The sequence below is a fragment of the Diachasmimorpha longicaudata genome, chromosome 7, assembly GCF_034640455.1.
Source record: "Diachasmimorpha longicaudata isolate KC_UGA_2023 chromosome 7, iyDiaLong2, whole genome shotgun sequence".
NCBI lineage: Eukaryota > Metazoa > Arthropoda > Insecta > Hymenoptera > Braconidae > Diachasmimorpha > Diachasmimorpha longicaudata.
Genome location: NC_087231.1, coordinates 7,108,063 through 7,123,482, shown reverse-complemented (window position 1 = coordinate 7,123,482; position 15,420 = coordinate 7,108,063). Strand labels below are relative to the sequence as shown.

General features: G+C 35.3%; 1 protein-coding gene across 5 annotated transcripts; it reads left to right on the top strand.

Annotated features, from left to right (window-relative positions):
• Positions 1 to 769: 769 nt before the first annotated feature.
• LOC135164814 (putative E3 ubiquitin-protein ligase UNKL) lies at positions 770 to 15,234 on the top strand. 5 transcript variants are annotated; one of them, XM_064125506.1, is made up of 9 exons: positions 770 to 2,502; positions 2,652 to 2,861; positions 5,917 to 6,339; positions 7,087 to 7,289; positions 8,497 to 8,627; positions 8,763 to 8,939; positions 9,472 to 10,473; positions 10,856 to 11,108; positions 11,240 to 15,234. In XM_064125506.1, exons 1-8 carry the CDS (start codon positions 2,444 to 2,446, stop codon positions 11,012 to 11,014), a joined length of 2,364 nt encoding a protein of 787 aa, XP_063981576.1. In that variant the 5' UTR covers positions 770 to 2,443; the 3' UTR covers positions 11,015 to 11,108; positions 11,240 to 15,234. The 5 variants fall into 5 exon arrangements, with proteins under 5 accessions (XP_063981576.1, XP_063981572.1, XP_063981571.1 ...); XM_064125502.1 differs by having other exon boundaries at positions 8,395 to 8,627; XM_064125501.1 differs by having other exon boundaries at positions 8,395 to 8,627; positions 8,748 to 8,939.
• Positions 15,235 to 15,420: the final 186 nt, after the last annotated feature.

Genomic DNA, 15,420 nt, shown 5'->3' with positions numbered 1-15,420 from the left:
TCACGCAAAATTTCGTAGCGGTAGCGCAGGAACTACGATGGTAAACGTGCCGGTCCCTAAGTCCACGGTGTGCCTGGCATTCAATTCATGAGGCGATTTGCGATTTTTCTAAGACCCCGGGAATATTCTAAATAAAAATCATTTTTACGTTCTTCTGTGGCAATGGGTTACCGACAGACACGTTCATCATCGTAATTCATGCGCCACCGCTACGCAATTTTGCTGCTGAAGCCGCTTCATAAGCGTCAGCAATCTCCCCTACAATCTCTGAGGAAACGACAGGCATTCATAGCCGACCAATGATTGTGTTTTGCAAAATCTACTAATTATATCTTTGATATTACGTTTGTACCTGTCTCATCTGAGTTTAAAATATTTGGTTAATTTCTCATTTATTTTTAAATAAATAATGAATAATCCAACGTGAGTTTGACTGAGTGGAAAACGTGGCACACAAGAGTCACAACTTATGTTGGATTTTTAATGATTTATTTCATAATGAGTTATTGAGAGACTAAACGGAACATTGTCAACTCAGTACAAACGGATACGAACTTAGTGGAACGATGGAATTATTTCATATTACAAAAATCAATCCCTTGTCGACTATTTGATCCCATTAAAATTTGACAGAATTGTAGCCAGAGACGAAACAACAGCTGCCACCTACTGCAGATCGGCGATTCTCAAGAACGCACATATTCCTTTTCCTATCGCGGTCGGCCATCTCCAATGAACTCACGGTATACAAAAAGTGAAGATAGCAGAGCAGAGCCAGTACGACATGCATCTGTGTACAGCGATAGAGCTCAACTTCTGTTATCAATCAGTAGCGTCCGGCACTATTCAAACATAGACTTAAACTCTCAAAAATTTCAATACTCCCAATAATTCTCCGAAATCGTCGTAGAAACCCTCACCGTCATGAGTACTGTGGTGCTCATGAGTACTAAAAACAAGTGAAAGCAAATGAATTCTACAGGCAACAGTAGCCCCATTAAACAAAATGAAGTCGATGAATCGTTCAGTTATCACGAAATAACCAGATGGTGAGCGTGTAATGGCCCTCGAAGGCGTCTATCGGATGTAATAAATTATCTCCAAAAATTCTCTCAGTTATCGTGAGTGTATGGAAGAACTAGTTCTCCCAGGGGAAGTCAATCTTCCTCAATAATCCCAACAAGTGTGCCGGTTTATAATTCCTCCAGAACACCGCTAACAATCCCCCAAACGAATTCGCTAAATACCCAACAGTGTGTGATATTTCCGAGTAAAATCCACAACCCAATTCTCAACCCAACGATTGCCCCCCAAAATCCACCAAAATTCCCGAATGCCATCAATACAATCGCCCATCATCAATTTATTGAGAAAAATAACGACAAAGATAAACCTACAAGTGCTTTCTGGTCCCCAATAGTATACCCTATTCCCCTCAAATATTCCTGACGACAATTCACTCGTGTGTGTTTACATAGTCCGCCGATAGACACTCTAAGGACCACAACACGAATGACCTTGAAATGCCCAGGTCTCACGTGACCGGCAGTCGAGTGGGAAGAGGCGTTCGTAACTGCGCCGTCCGCGCAGTGCCCAACCGAATTGTTCACGTATAAATCCGCATACACACACACGCACACGCACACCGACAACAACTTTTTTAATCCTCGATTTTATTCCCCTTCTCCCACTCTCCGTCATCCGGTATTTTCTCGAGTACTAGGGAGAGTGCGTACGCGTTTGCGCACATCTGCAGGCGCTTGCGCCCTGGAATTGCTTTCACTGTATTTCTCTCTCCGGCATACACACACGCGACAAAGGAGGAGAGGGAGCAATTTACCGAGCACATAGTCTAGCTCAAGAGGTCCAGGAACAGTGCTACACACTCTCATCCTCTCTAGAGAAAAAAGCGTAGAGGTTTCTCGCACGCTGCTGCGTACAGAACAACGTCAAGTGCGTGAAACATTCACCACGGATTAAACAGTTGTATTCATCAGTGTATTCGGTCGATATTATTGTAGTGGTTACAACAGTGACGATTGTCGTTCCCCTCCCCTGGAACTCAGAATCGCGGTTTTTCCGCGGAGTGAGGAGTGGGTAAAATAGTGTAGCGATTATTGGTAATAAATAGTGTTGTGTGAGAGGGGTACCTCAGTGGTGAGTGATTTTGTCAATTAAATTGTAAATTTTAACGGTCTTGAGGTACTTGTTGGTTATTATCGCTGCTTACATCGGTGCTTTTGGCCCCACGCCGTTTAATTGCATTCCCATATATGTGGGTGTCTCAGCATCAGAGACGCGGGAGCGTTTTGTGTTGTTGTGATACAGTGGTGGTAGCGACATCCGCGAGTAAAACTATAACGATAAACATCACGAATAGAGAAACGACGACGGCAACGGCGGTGGAGGCGCCGCTGTATGTTGTTGTCGGACGTCCACCAAGATGAAGTCCGACTCGAAACCTTTGTTGACAGCACAAGCGGAAAAGGCTAATCATTATACGTAAGTGAAGAATTTAGATATATGTGAGGGATAGTGTTTGTTGGAGGGAAGTTTTGTGGTTTATTTGGGGATGAAAATGCCTGTGTCTGGAGGCGACGGGAAATGCCTTCAGTTGGGTTTAGTGTAAGGGGGAATTTCTTTTGTTGTAGATACTTGAAGGAGTTTCGCGTTGAACAATGCCCGTTATTTATCCAACGAAAATGCACACAGCATCGGCCATTCACATGCTTCAACTGGCATTTTATGAATCAGCGGAGACGCAGACCGGTCAGAAAAAGGGACCGCACCTTTAATTATAGTGCTGATAATTATTGTACCAAGTATGACGAGACTACCGGCATATGTCCTGATGGAGACGAGTAAGTTTTTATTGATGAAATTCTCTAATTGTTATCAGGTTCTTACATTACTCTTGGATTAAATTTTTTGGACGGTTAAAAAACATGTTTTACTACTTAATCGTAAATCTGATGAACTTTTTTGTATTTTTGGTTATAATTGTGTGGTTGAGATATCAATTATCAATGTCAATTATGTGCATTTGAATTATTTGCGATGCGGTTTTTGATGGCGCTTTATTTGTCGTAATTGTTGATCAGCTTTTTTACTATTCAACATTTAATTTTCATGTTCGTTTCCGTAATTTATTCACTTAATTGTCGTTTAGGTTTAATTGCTTGTCTGCGCAGCTTATTAGAAATTTAAATTTACATATTTTTATTACTTGAATAACCATAAGTCAGTGGCATTGTTAAAGTCGTGGTTATAACTGTTCAGTATGGATATTACTGTTCCATTTCTGCATTTCACTTATTTGAAATTAAATTATTATGATCTCTTTTATTAGTAACTATTGTTTATCGTTTATTATTTGTGGACGAAGTTTATTAGTAATTTGGATGCACATTGGTTTTTAGTACTATTACAACCATAAATGCCTCCTTTGTTATAGTATCTCTCATCCTCGGGGATGTTACCGCTTTATATCGAATTTATCCTTTTCAAATTGTACTTTGATTTTCTTTTTCACTCTGTTAAAAATACTGCAACTCGTCGGGTATTCTCTGGTATTGCAAAATGCATGAAAGAACTTTTTTCCATCTACCCGACAATCATTCATTTTCCACAAACAAAACAGTTCAGGAACAGTGCAGTCAATTCTATTATTAAATTGTAAAAACGGTTTACATTTCTTTAACAAAAAAAATTTCACTGGAATTGTTGTTCATTATCTTCTTTATTTTCAATTCATATCTGATGAATCACCTGCTTTCACAATATTTTAAATTCCTGTTATTTGATTTTTTATTAAATTTCCAATGAAATTGAGCGAGCAGTTTTTAAATTAATTTTGAAAATTCATTAAAACTCCGCTTTGGGCGGTAAGGAATTATTGATTTCTCAATATCTTCCGTGTTTAAATTTTTAACAAATATCCTGAAAGGATTTCCCAAGTATTTCACCAAATAATCTTTGGTAAGACGTATGCAACTCTTCACTCATGATTTTTCTTTGTTCATGACTTTTTTTTTCGTTTACCCCTAATGACCCCCTTGTTCCTTCAATATTTTAAATCTATGTAATTTAGAAGAGAATTGTATAAATGAAAATTTGGAATAATCACATTTCTACGTTTCTCCCGGATGTGAGCGTTTTTGTTGCTGCACAGAATATATTTCAGTCCCTGTTGCTTGTTACTTGCCTGGCCACTTATAACCTATAACCGCTTGTCGCGGAGGGGACAAAGAGATGTCGCGGTCATGCTCGACATGTATAAATCCATGGTTTTTCGTTAATTATTATCATAATTTAACCAACAAAAAATCATCCTGATCGCAGTCTTTATCATCATCCATCTTCGATTTCATTAATTGACATTTACAGTAAAACATTACAATGGTCAGAATGAAATTGAATCTATTCGAAATAATGATCAATCCACATTTTAATTGAACTATGGAGTGGATGAGAGTTATTTTTTTATGGCATGTACCATTATTCAGTTGAAAATTCAACGCGTTATCATCGCTGACGATATTTTAGTGTTGTAGGATATGGAGAAGGTCCTATTAATGGAGAATAATGTTCCATTAAATAATTTATCGATTGTTAGTTTATTGGTGCGCAAAAGCATATGTCGATGGTGGAGTTATGGATGGTGGTTATTACGGTTCAGGTAATTTTTCCCTCCAAAAACTGGTTAGGACATCGCGCGTCAGGCGGGAAGCTCAAACAAAGAAGCCCGTTGGTATTGATTTTTCTTGTCACACTGTAGCAACAAGGACTCGTTGGGTACATGCTTCTCTTTGTTGAATTGGGCAGGGTATCGTTTTTGTCATGTGGATGTACGACTTCAGAAATTTTACGTTTTCAATGCAATTTTTCAATTTCAATGTGGAGAAAATTCAAGGGGAAATCTAATGCATGCGCTGGAAAATTGTATTGAAATTTATATCAGTTTCTCGACGATTTCAATTGGAAATATTGGTAGTTCCCAACCGATCACTGAAAATTTAAATATATCACATTTCTCCAGACAGTGGTGATTGCTTGCTCGGTAGCATTCTTCCCAATTTTTTGAAGACTCTCTCCATTATTTTTTAATAAAATGTGGTTAATGGCTGCAAAGAAAATGCGCAGTAAAAAAAATTAAAAGTTATGTCCATGAAACTCTGTGAGAATCTTGAGGGAACAAGGTTTTAAGAGATAACGGTACCCGTTGCATGCATTGAATTTTAGAATGGTCCGCGTGTCATAGGGAATCTCACAAGTGTTCATTTTCGAAAACCAAAAACTTGAGGGAGGGCACATAAGTGAAGAGAAGATTGAAGTTATCAGCAGTTTATGGTGTCAGAAAATGAATACAAATTCTTGACTGTAGACACGAGGGCGATTCTGCAGTACCGTTACCACTTAAACGTTTAACAACCGACATTCTTCCCAATATTTGTAAATGAATTGTCCGGAAAAAACTGAGGGTTTTTATAGGAATTGACAAAACTGAATAGAATTTCGAAGGGGAATTCAATAAAACTCGATTCGAATTGCAATAGAATTCTTATCCGCTTCTATTGGCAATTCGATTCGACTTCTCAGTGAACGCGCTAGGTTTATTTATTAGATTTCACATACGTATTCTTTTTTTCCATTCCGACCAGCTCAAAGGGAATCCTATTTTTGATTTGGAAGAGAATTAAAACAACAATGAATTACGTAGACAGGGAACTCTATTAGTACTGCTTTATTAAGATCCCCATGGGGCTCTGAAGCGAAAAAATCCAGAAGAGTTGATTGCACTCTCAAATCGATATCTCAAATTGTTAAAGAAAAATTCAGCAATTTTTCTCATACGTTTAAGTGGATCACTAGATTTTATTTAGGCGTTATTAATGAGCTAATACGTTTGTTTGTTAGGTGTCCATTTCTTCATCGAACAGCCGGAGATACAGAGAGACGTTATCATCTAAGATACTACAAGACTTGCATGTGCGTGCATGATACAGATACCCGCGGTTTTTGTGTTAAAAATGGGCCACATTGTGCATTTGCCCATGGTAATCACGACCTCCGTCCTCCAGTATACGACATCAAAGAGATTCAAGCTTTGGAGAATCCCGATTCAGATCCAAATTCATCATCAAATGGACCAAATATTTTGGATAAAGAACGAAACTTGATGAATGAAGATCCTAAATGGCAGGACACTAATTATGTTCTTAGCAATTATAAAACTGAGCCTTGCAAGAGACCACCGAGGCTCTGTCGACAGGGATATGCCTGCCCACAGTACCACAATAGCAAAGATAAACGACGAAGCCCCAGAAAATACAAATATCGGTAATTATTATACCAAGTAGATGTGGACATTCACTTGAAAAGAGCCCATTGTGTTAAAAATCCTAAAGGAATCTTTAATAATTTTAAGATCCCTTCAATCTTAAAATTATTAAAATTATTAAAACTGTTCAATTCGCTTAACTCTTAAATACTTGTATTGATCTTTCATTATATTTTTCCCACGATTATTAATCCTCGCATCTTCATTACACGTTATAGGAGACAGGATAGTGTGGACACTTTCTATTCTTGTCAAAATGTCAAAATTCATTGACCTGCTGATGAAACCGGAAAGGTTTTTTCCTCGTAAAAGTCTTTGCTCTTCGTAAGTTTTATAGACTTCGCGGTTTTGAGTTGTTTATACTTAAATTATGAATTCCGAAGTACGGATAATAAATGAACTGTTTAGATTTTCCAGTTACGTAATATGAAATTGAGATTTAAAAATGGGTAATTGGAATAATGGATTACGAATCAGTAGAATTCAATAACATATTAAATCCACAACTCTTCAACTCGTTCAATAACGTATAGTCGATTGTGTCATTAGAATGTGGGGATTACAATAACAAGGTCTTAATCCGAAATACCACATGTGTCACGAAATGAAGGGGCTCCCTATTAAAGTAGGCCATGAATGATAATTAATATTGGCTCTTTTCACGTTTCTACGTATCGTATTTCCATTGAATCAAAAATATCGAATTGATAATAAACAAAACTAATGACTTGGTTTTGGATCACTAGCTCAACACCCTGCCCGAATGTAAAACATGGAGAGGAATGGGGTGAGCCAGGTAATTGCGAGCAGGGTGACGCTTGTACGTATTGCCATACTCGTACAGAGCAACAATTTCATCCAGAAATTTACAAATCAACCAAGTGTAATGATGTGCAGCAAGCTGGTTACTGCCCTCGTGGAGTTTTCTGCGCTTTCGCGCATGTTGACCGTAAGTTTATTCTGCCTATTTGCACGTGAATTTTTCACAGATAATATTCTGCAATCGGGTTTACTTCCGCTATAAAATTCCCAGGTTGATAATTACCAAGTCTCGAACATTTCTTTAGCACCAAGATAACGTTCGAGAACAAATTTTGCGTTACAAAAAAATATTTATTTCTTTCATTTAATACTACAAAAAGTCGGTGCTTTTCATCAGTTTCTGAGAGTTGTAAAACTCATGATTCACCATCTTATCTCAATATTTATGTCCGAGGATTTCGTAAAGTGAACTGCGAGAATTTTTCCTATATAAGCATCACAGGAGTGTTCTGTTAAATTATGCACGTTCCTACAATATTTTTTTCACTTCGGTGTATACTGCGATGGTTTTCGTTGGCAAATGTGTAGCTCATTGACCCAAAATTAGTGAAAAATCTTAGTGACAGCTTTGTTTAGCATTGTAATGAGATGTTACTGATTATCACGGAAAAATCTTATATGGATAACTCATCAATCCAGATTTACTTACGAGGAAAGATGAAGGAATTTTTTAATTATACGATAATAATAAGATATTCTATGATTTTTTCAACATTCCTTCTTGCATAATTGCGCATTCGGTCAATACTTGTCAATGATAAGCTGTCATAATGGTTGTTTTCGAGTCATTTTCAACCGCAGTTTAAAAAAGTTTAAATGTTCATGGTCAGGTCAGAAATAACTTTCAGAGCGGCAACCGTGAATTCCCCCGAGGGAGTGAGACAGGGATGGGGAAAAATAATGAATTTTAAGATTTCGTTGACATTTAAATAAAATCCGTGAGTTTTAAACTACACAATAAAGTTTCCTGATGTCCGCAGAATATCGATCACATAATTAACATTCAGTACCAGAATACCTTGATTTTTCGTAATGTGTATTCGTTTTTATACGCTATTATATTACCTTATGGTAAATTGATAGTTTATACTAAATCTCTTAGAATTTTCATACAACTGTTACTTCATTGTCCATGTGATAGTTTATCCATAAAAATAATCTGCGCTGTAACGGAATTAACAATATGTAGTTGTCTTGTGAAATGGAATGATGAATTGTTCACTGTTAATTAGTACTAAACAGTAGCCATCACTTTTCAAATACTAAAAATTCTGTGGAAATTGGTATATTGGAACATTGTTATGATTTGGCTGACGGAGCAGTGGTGTCAACAGAAGAAATGAGTCTTGCCCGGGATATGGCGGTGCCGTTAGATTGTGGTACCAATCTAGCAGATATTCTCAACAGTGCTCTCCCACCTGACAAAAGGTCAATGGAAAAGGATAAGCTGCAGAGCGATAGCAGTGTGAGTATGATAAATTCCTTTTCTCTCAGGCATTGCCATGCTTCCCCCCTCTCATTGATTTAAAAACCAATCACCTATTTGAAAGAGTTAAACGAACGATATAATGATCATTGTCATCAGTTTCCACCATTGCAGAACGGCAGTGGAGAGGTTTCTGAGTCTGCTAGTACAAGTAGTCTTGGAAGTAATAGCTCCCACAGTAAAGCACCTGGAGCACAACTCCATAATTCCAGTTCAAATTCTGGTATGAATCTTTCATCGCAACCAAAGCTCAGTAATATGCTTTATAATCCTGGTTCCTTTTTGCAAATTGTAAGTTTTAAATTTTATTCGAAATATTTAGGTGCATATTTCAATATTGACACATCAATTCTGAACAAAGTAAATTATTATGTACACTGAACTATTGAATAGAAAGGAAGTAGAGAATTCGCGGAAATATTTTATCGAATTTCTATTGAACTTCTGTAATAGTCGAATTTTAGGAGAATTCGGTTGAAACGCCGAAATTGATATGCCACGAAACTGAAGAATGAAGAATACTTTTTTTTTAGCAATCGCGGACTATCCTCTGAGTCCATTAATGGCTCCATTATTAGAGCGATGATTTTACAAAAAAGGATATGCCTATAACTAGTGCAAATAAGTACTCGCAGTGACAAATGTCATAACCACCTTTCCCTTTCAATTTTATCTTCATCCACTTCTCACGTGAAGTCTTATCGTCAACGGTGACATACACAAAGAAATACCCCTTCACGAAGTTGATGTGTCGTTGTTGAAGTTTGCCACAGTACGCATAGAAATTAGAATGTCACTGTAAAATATTGTCCATTATTTGCAGAGTGAAATTCGAAAACAAATAATGACAATAGAGAATGATCCACTTCTGACAAAATCGGACAAGGCACAGCGCAAACAAAGTCTCTACATAGCCTACGGTCTTAACGGATCACTGGGAAATCATTCATTGACATCAACCGTATCTCCACTATCAACCAATTCATTTTATCCCAATGATACTGTAGAATCTGTTGTTGGTAATGCTTTGGACGAATTGCATTTGGATGATCCATTGAATCTAGTCGATTCAATTCATAGGGATTCAAATTCACCGATCAGTAATTCGATATCAGCTGGATTAGCCAGTTCGGGATTACTCGGAAGTTCAGCACCAGTTAATATACCTGGAATGGCTGAACGTTCGGGCCTTTCAACTTTTTCACCATCAACGTCAAGTCCATTACAGCATTTACAATCAGCCGGTTTTCTCACTGGATCGAGATTTTCACATCAGGATTCAATTGAATCGACAATGCCGTTTATGAGCCATTCAGTTTCAGATCCATTTAGCAATCATATCTCACAACTCAGCAGCTCAGCATCCAAATTGAGTGGCTTCAACAATAGTTTATTTGATTTTGCTAATCAGGGTCTTTCACCTTCACGCACACAACCACTACCAGCATCACCTCTTGTTAATGCATTCTCAGTGAGCCCTAGCAATACGGGATCGCTGTCGGAATTACAGAGATTGAGGGATGAATTATCGTCAAGTAGAGCACAACTTGCTACTTGGGATGAGCGAATAAATCAAGCACGTGCAGCTTGCGCTGCCTGGCATTTAGAGAGTGAGGAGGCTAAGAGAAAAGCTTCAATTGCTGAACAACAGAGAGACGATGCACTCATGCAAGTTAAAGCATTGAGAGTTGAGAATGAGGCGTCTAGTAGTAATGGAACGTATATTCATACGCTCAAAGGAATTGGAGAGCTGAGGAGTTTATCCATAGCCACTTTGAAATCTATTCAATCACAGTTACGACAAGATCTTGACGAAGTGGAGAAAGTGAGTAGCCATTTGTTTGTCTCTTTATTTTGTTTACTCATTGATTTTTCCTCATTCTGGTGCATTTTTCAGCATTTGAGGGTTTTTATTGGGCTTAAAATTCACTGAGCTTTTATAAATTGAGAATTAATTAATGGTGGGCTATTACTAGTACTATTTGTTTTCAATTTGTGGCCATAATCCGAATGACCTCGTAACTTTAATGTAACGTATAAGTTGAAATATGAAATTAGGACAACCATAAATCCATATTTAAAAGCCATTCATAGATTATAGCGGTAGTTATCACCGCAAAATATGCTCATTCAGGAGTAAATTTCTGAGGGATGTAAATTTCTACCACATTCGCCTCTAATCCAACGTATTTGTTATCTGATTCCAGGTGTTGTATAGGGTATCTGCAAGGAAATGCATGGTCTGTGAGGAACAAAATCGCACTGTCACATTGTCACCCTGTAATCACTATGTGGTATGCTCGACATGTGCGCCTAATCAACGTGAGTGCCCTTACTGCCAGACACTTGTTGTTTCAACAAGTTAGGTCGAGTATTCCCTCGTGTCTTGTCACTCATAATTCATCAAACACGAGGTAATACTGATGAAAAAGAGGATCTAGTTTTCTAGATACATTTGTCGTAAGTATCAATAATCAAATTTCATTTCAATTCAATCGAAAAAAAAAATCAGAAAACAAAAGGGAAGTTGTGGATATCAACCTTCTCGATGAAATTACATTTTTTTCCATGTTTTTAAATTCCTGTTCTAGGTAACGTGATAGCAGGCAGGATTATTGGAGGTACGAAAATCACAAGTGGATTACAAAACCACATTAAAAAGATAATAAACAGCAAACAAATTATAACGAATGTAGGTAAACGCAACAAGACAACAACAGAGAATAATATACTTAGGCTTAAGTGTGTTTCCATCATGCATTATAATAATAGATGATGTGCCGCATATTTGATATGAAAATGTATGTTTCATATCAAATTGTCACCTTCCCTTTGCGGAAAATTATTAAATTTTAAAAAGATATTTTTTTAAATCTCAATGCAATTGCAATGATTGCGGAAAATGAAAGAACCCCAGTGTTTTTCAGCTTCAATATTTTTTTTTTCATAAGATAATTTTTATCAAATGTACTAAACGGAAAAAAAGCAAAAACAAAATTAGAAATAATTATGTCTATGTTAATGAAATAATTAGAGAGTTATAATTGTCTAATAAATTGAACTTGTGTGTGTTTTACAATTTTAGATTTAGAATAGAAACAAATTTTAGGATTTTTCAATTGAATCAAAATATATTGATAAAAACAAAATACAATATAAAAAAAACCTATGTCTATTTTCACGCGCATTAACTCATCAGTGTTCTTTACAAGTACATCATTTACACAGTTTAAGGGAATTAAAATTATTGAACTGGCATTGTTAATTTAGAAAAACATTATGAGAGGTATGGTATTGCTGCAGAAAGTGATGTAATGTCGAGCTAACGCGCTTACTTGTAATGATCACTCATTCTATTCACTCATCACGAATGCCACTTTTTTTTTAATTTCTAATATTACATAGAGTATTTCTTGACAATAGAAGATTTATGGTATTGAATCAGACGATCGATAAATCACTATAATTTTCAAAACCAATGATAGTTCAATGATAAATGGCAGAATCTGCTCCTCACAAAACGGAATTTAAAAAGAATCTTATGAGTACCGAAAATGCTGAATGTTAAAAATAGGAATGATACTCTTTCATTATAACAATAAATAATAAATAATGATGATATAATACTATTATGCGAAGAAAATAAAGATAATAATGAACGAGGAGCACTTATGATGTTATCTTACGTATGAATAGGTATATGATAATAATATTTTGAATGATAAAAGTAAATTATTATGGAGAAAATTTTAATTAAACAGAGAAAATAAATTAAAATAATTGGCGCATGCCTATGTGAGGGGTTGTACCGATTGAAAGGCCAATGTTGTAGCAGCCTTTGCACAGAAAATTTGAATATGCAAAAAATCTACTGCCCACATTGTTGGTTCTATGTCGTGATACTTCATTTTTCTTATTCACGGACCAATTCATGCAACAACATTCAAGTATTTTGAGCGTTAAAATATCGAAGGAAGAAAAAAATATTTTCACGAAAGAGGAATTACGAGAAAAAGGTAAACTTATGCGCTGAATTACATTAATACGTCTGATGAGTAGCATATTCAGGACAATATTGTTCGTGAATGGTTGTGTAATGCACAAAAGGCATTGACAGAACCAACAACAAGGCAGAATAAATTGAAATGAGTTATTTTTTTTACTTTTGCGATTACCCATATACTCTGAATTTACACGCTTTAACAGATCCACTTGTGCAAATGATTCTTCTCCTTTAGAAAAAAAAAAGAAAAAGCCTCAACTAACAACTGAAAATCCAGAATTCGAGCTGAATTCCAGTTTGAAATCTGCGAGAACGGGCAATTGATTAATTGATAATCAGTTAAATTATTGGAAACAAACATTGATTGATGGAAGAATTATATGTTCACTGGATAATTTAAAAAAAACATATATTTACCTCTAAACATAATCACTAGATTACTATATTCTGCGCAGCTAGGCAGTGGAACAAAACTGTAATATTGTATAAGTTTTGAAATGGACAAGAATATTGATGAACATTGAACCGGGGAAAATGATGAGTGAACGATCTTGTGTACAGGAGCGCCATTATTGGATAAACAACAATATTAATTGTTTCGCAGAGATTTATGTATAAGAATGAGTCAACGTTTATTGGTCGCATACGGTGCCATGATAATATGACGTTGAGAGACCAGAAAAGCACATGCATCTGAATAATGTGTGAATTGAAAAAAAAACAAACATAACAGTTTTATATGGATCACTTGATTGTGAATAATATGGTCTAAGTGACCAGCACTGACAAAGAATTTATACAATATCATAATTAAACTGTCTTCCTGGAACGTGACGTGTATGCTAGCCTGAGCGACATGAATAAAATTTAATAACATTGGGGAAATAAAACGTAGGAGTCAGTGATTACTGCAAAATTATGAATGAATGTTCATCAATTACAACTCTGAGTCAGTTTTGGTTTAATAAAATTTAAAAATTCATTTATGAAATTGTAGACGACAAGAAATTAAACAAAAAATATCAAATTTTATTACAAATTATTTTTTGAGAATTCGGTCTATCAAAAATTGTATATTTTTTCTGTTTTTCTTTTAAAGTAGATATATTTAATCAGGAAAATTATTTTTTTTGGTGATATAGGAACCTTTCAATTTTGTTTATTGCATTTTTGTAAAACTTATGACCAAGAATGGGTCACATAGAAAAAAAATTTAGGGATTTTTAAAATTGAATATCACTCGAACAATTGCATCGAATCGACGTAAAAAATCAATAGGAATAGAGTAAAAAATATTAGAATTCTGGTGGAAATTCGTTCAAAATTCAATTCAACTTTGTCAAATGTCATTCTCCAAACGTATTTCTCATAAAAATTTTCTATGTATTCTAATATTGATGATGGAATATTCTCATTTAAATGTAATAGATTTTACAAAATAATTCCAAAAATCAACGAAAATATCTCGTTGTAAAAGTAATTTTGGGAACGAGTTGATATTCACAACAGGAAGGGAAATAAATCTATATGGACTACATACATGATATATTCATATATTCACTTCAGTATCATTAAGTCACGTGCTTTTTATATTTTCAAATTCAGTAGAATTTAAAATGAAAGAATGGTTATGCTTCGCATTAACGCAACTGCAGGCGACGACTGTACAAATTTGAGATAATTAGTCGAGAGTTTGTATGTTTTCTTGACTGGCTTCAACATGTTCTATGTGAGTGATAGATTGGTGAGTTTTTTACTCGGAGAATACACGAAAAATGATGGTTAGAGTAAGATTTTATTGGCTTATATCATGTGTTGATTATGTTAACATCATTGCATTTGCTTATATTTCATTTATCAAAAATTTTAGTAACGGCAGTACATAAAGTATCAATTGATAATTCTTCTGAGACCCTTCGTAAATAATTCATCGATTCGGGTTTTGCAATTTTCGAGGGAGTGGCACATGCCATCGTACTGAGGAGATAATTAGTTCAATCCCAGTAATGACGATGAAAAATAGTACAAAAAGTTACAATGGATATTTTTTCTCTCCCCCATTTTTTGGCATTGATAGACGTATAAAATTTGGGTCCATTTAACTCTCAAATTCATGATTATTAAATTTTTTCCATATTTTGCATGTTTTCACCCTCATTCGATACAATTTCAAATTACAAATATAATAATAGACTAAAGGCCTCGTTGGCGAAATGCGGACATTTTTTCCACTCTTGTGGGAAAAATGATTTGAAGAAGAAAAACAAATGACTGTAGCAAATTCTAATAAATGTCAGTACAAATTGATTCATACATAAAGGGAATCGTTAATCGTACTAGAAAAAAAGTGCGAAAATAATTATTACGAAAATAAAACTGAAAAATAATAATAATGTTGAGGACTTGTATATTATGTGAAATAATAACCGTGAAAATAGCCAATGAAAATGAATTATTTCACTATTTTCTCGATGACTGGAATAATTCTAGAACGAATTCCATTATTGCTTCTCATGCTATATTATCATAGAAAATGTACATTAATAGATATTGTCAATGAATAAATTCAAATAATTAGAACAACTGTGTTTTTCATTACTGACCATGCCCTGGTTTCAATTATTAAATCGCGAATTCTTTCTATTTTCACTCAAATATATCAAAATAAATTCATAATTATTTCGAAGGAAAATTCCCTAGATCCTCTACGAAGGGAAATTGTCACGTAGTCACTGCAAGGTTGACCTTCATGCGATTTAATTGGTTGTG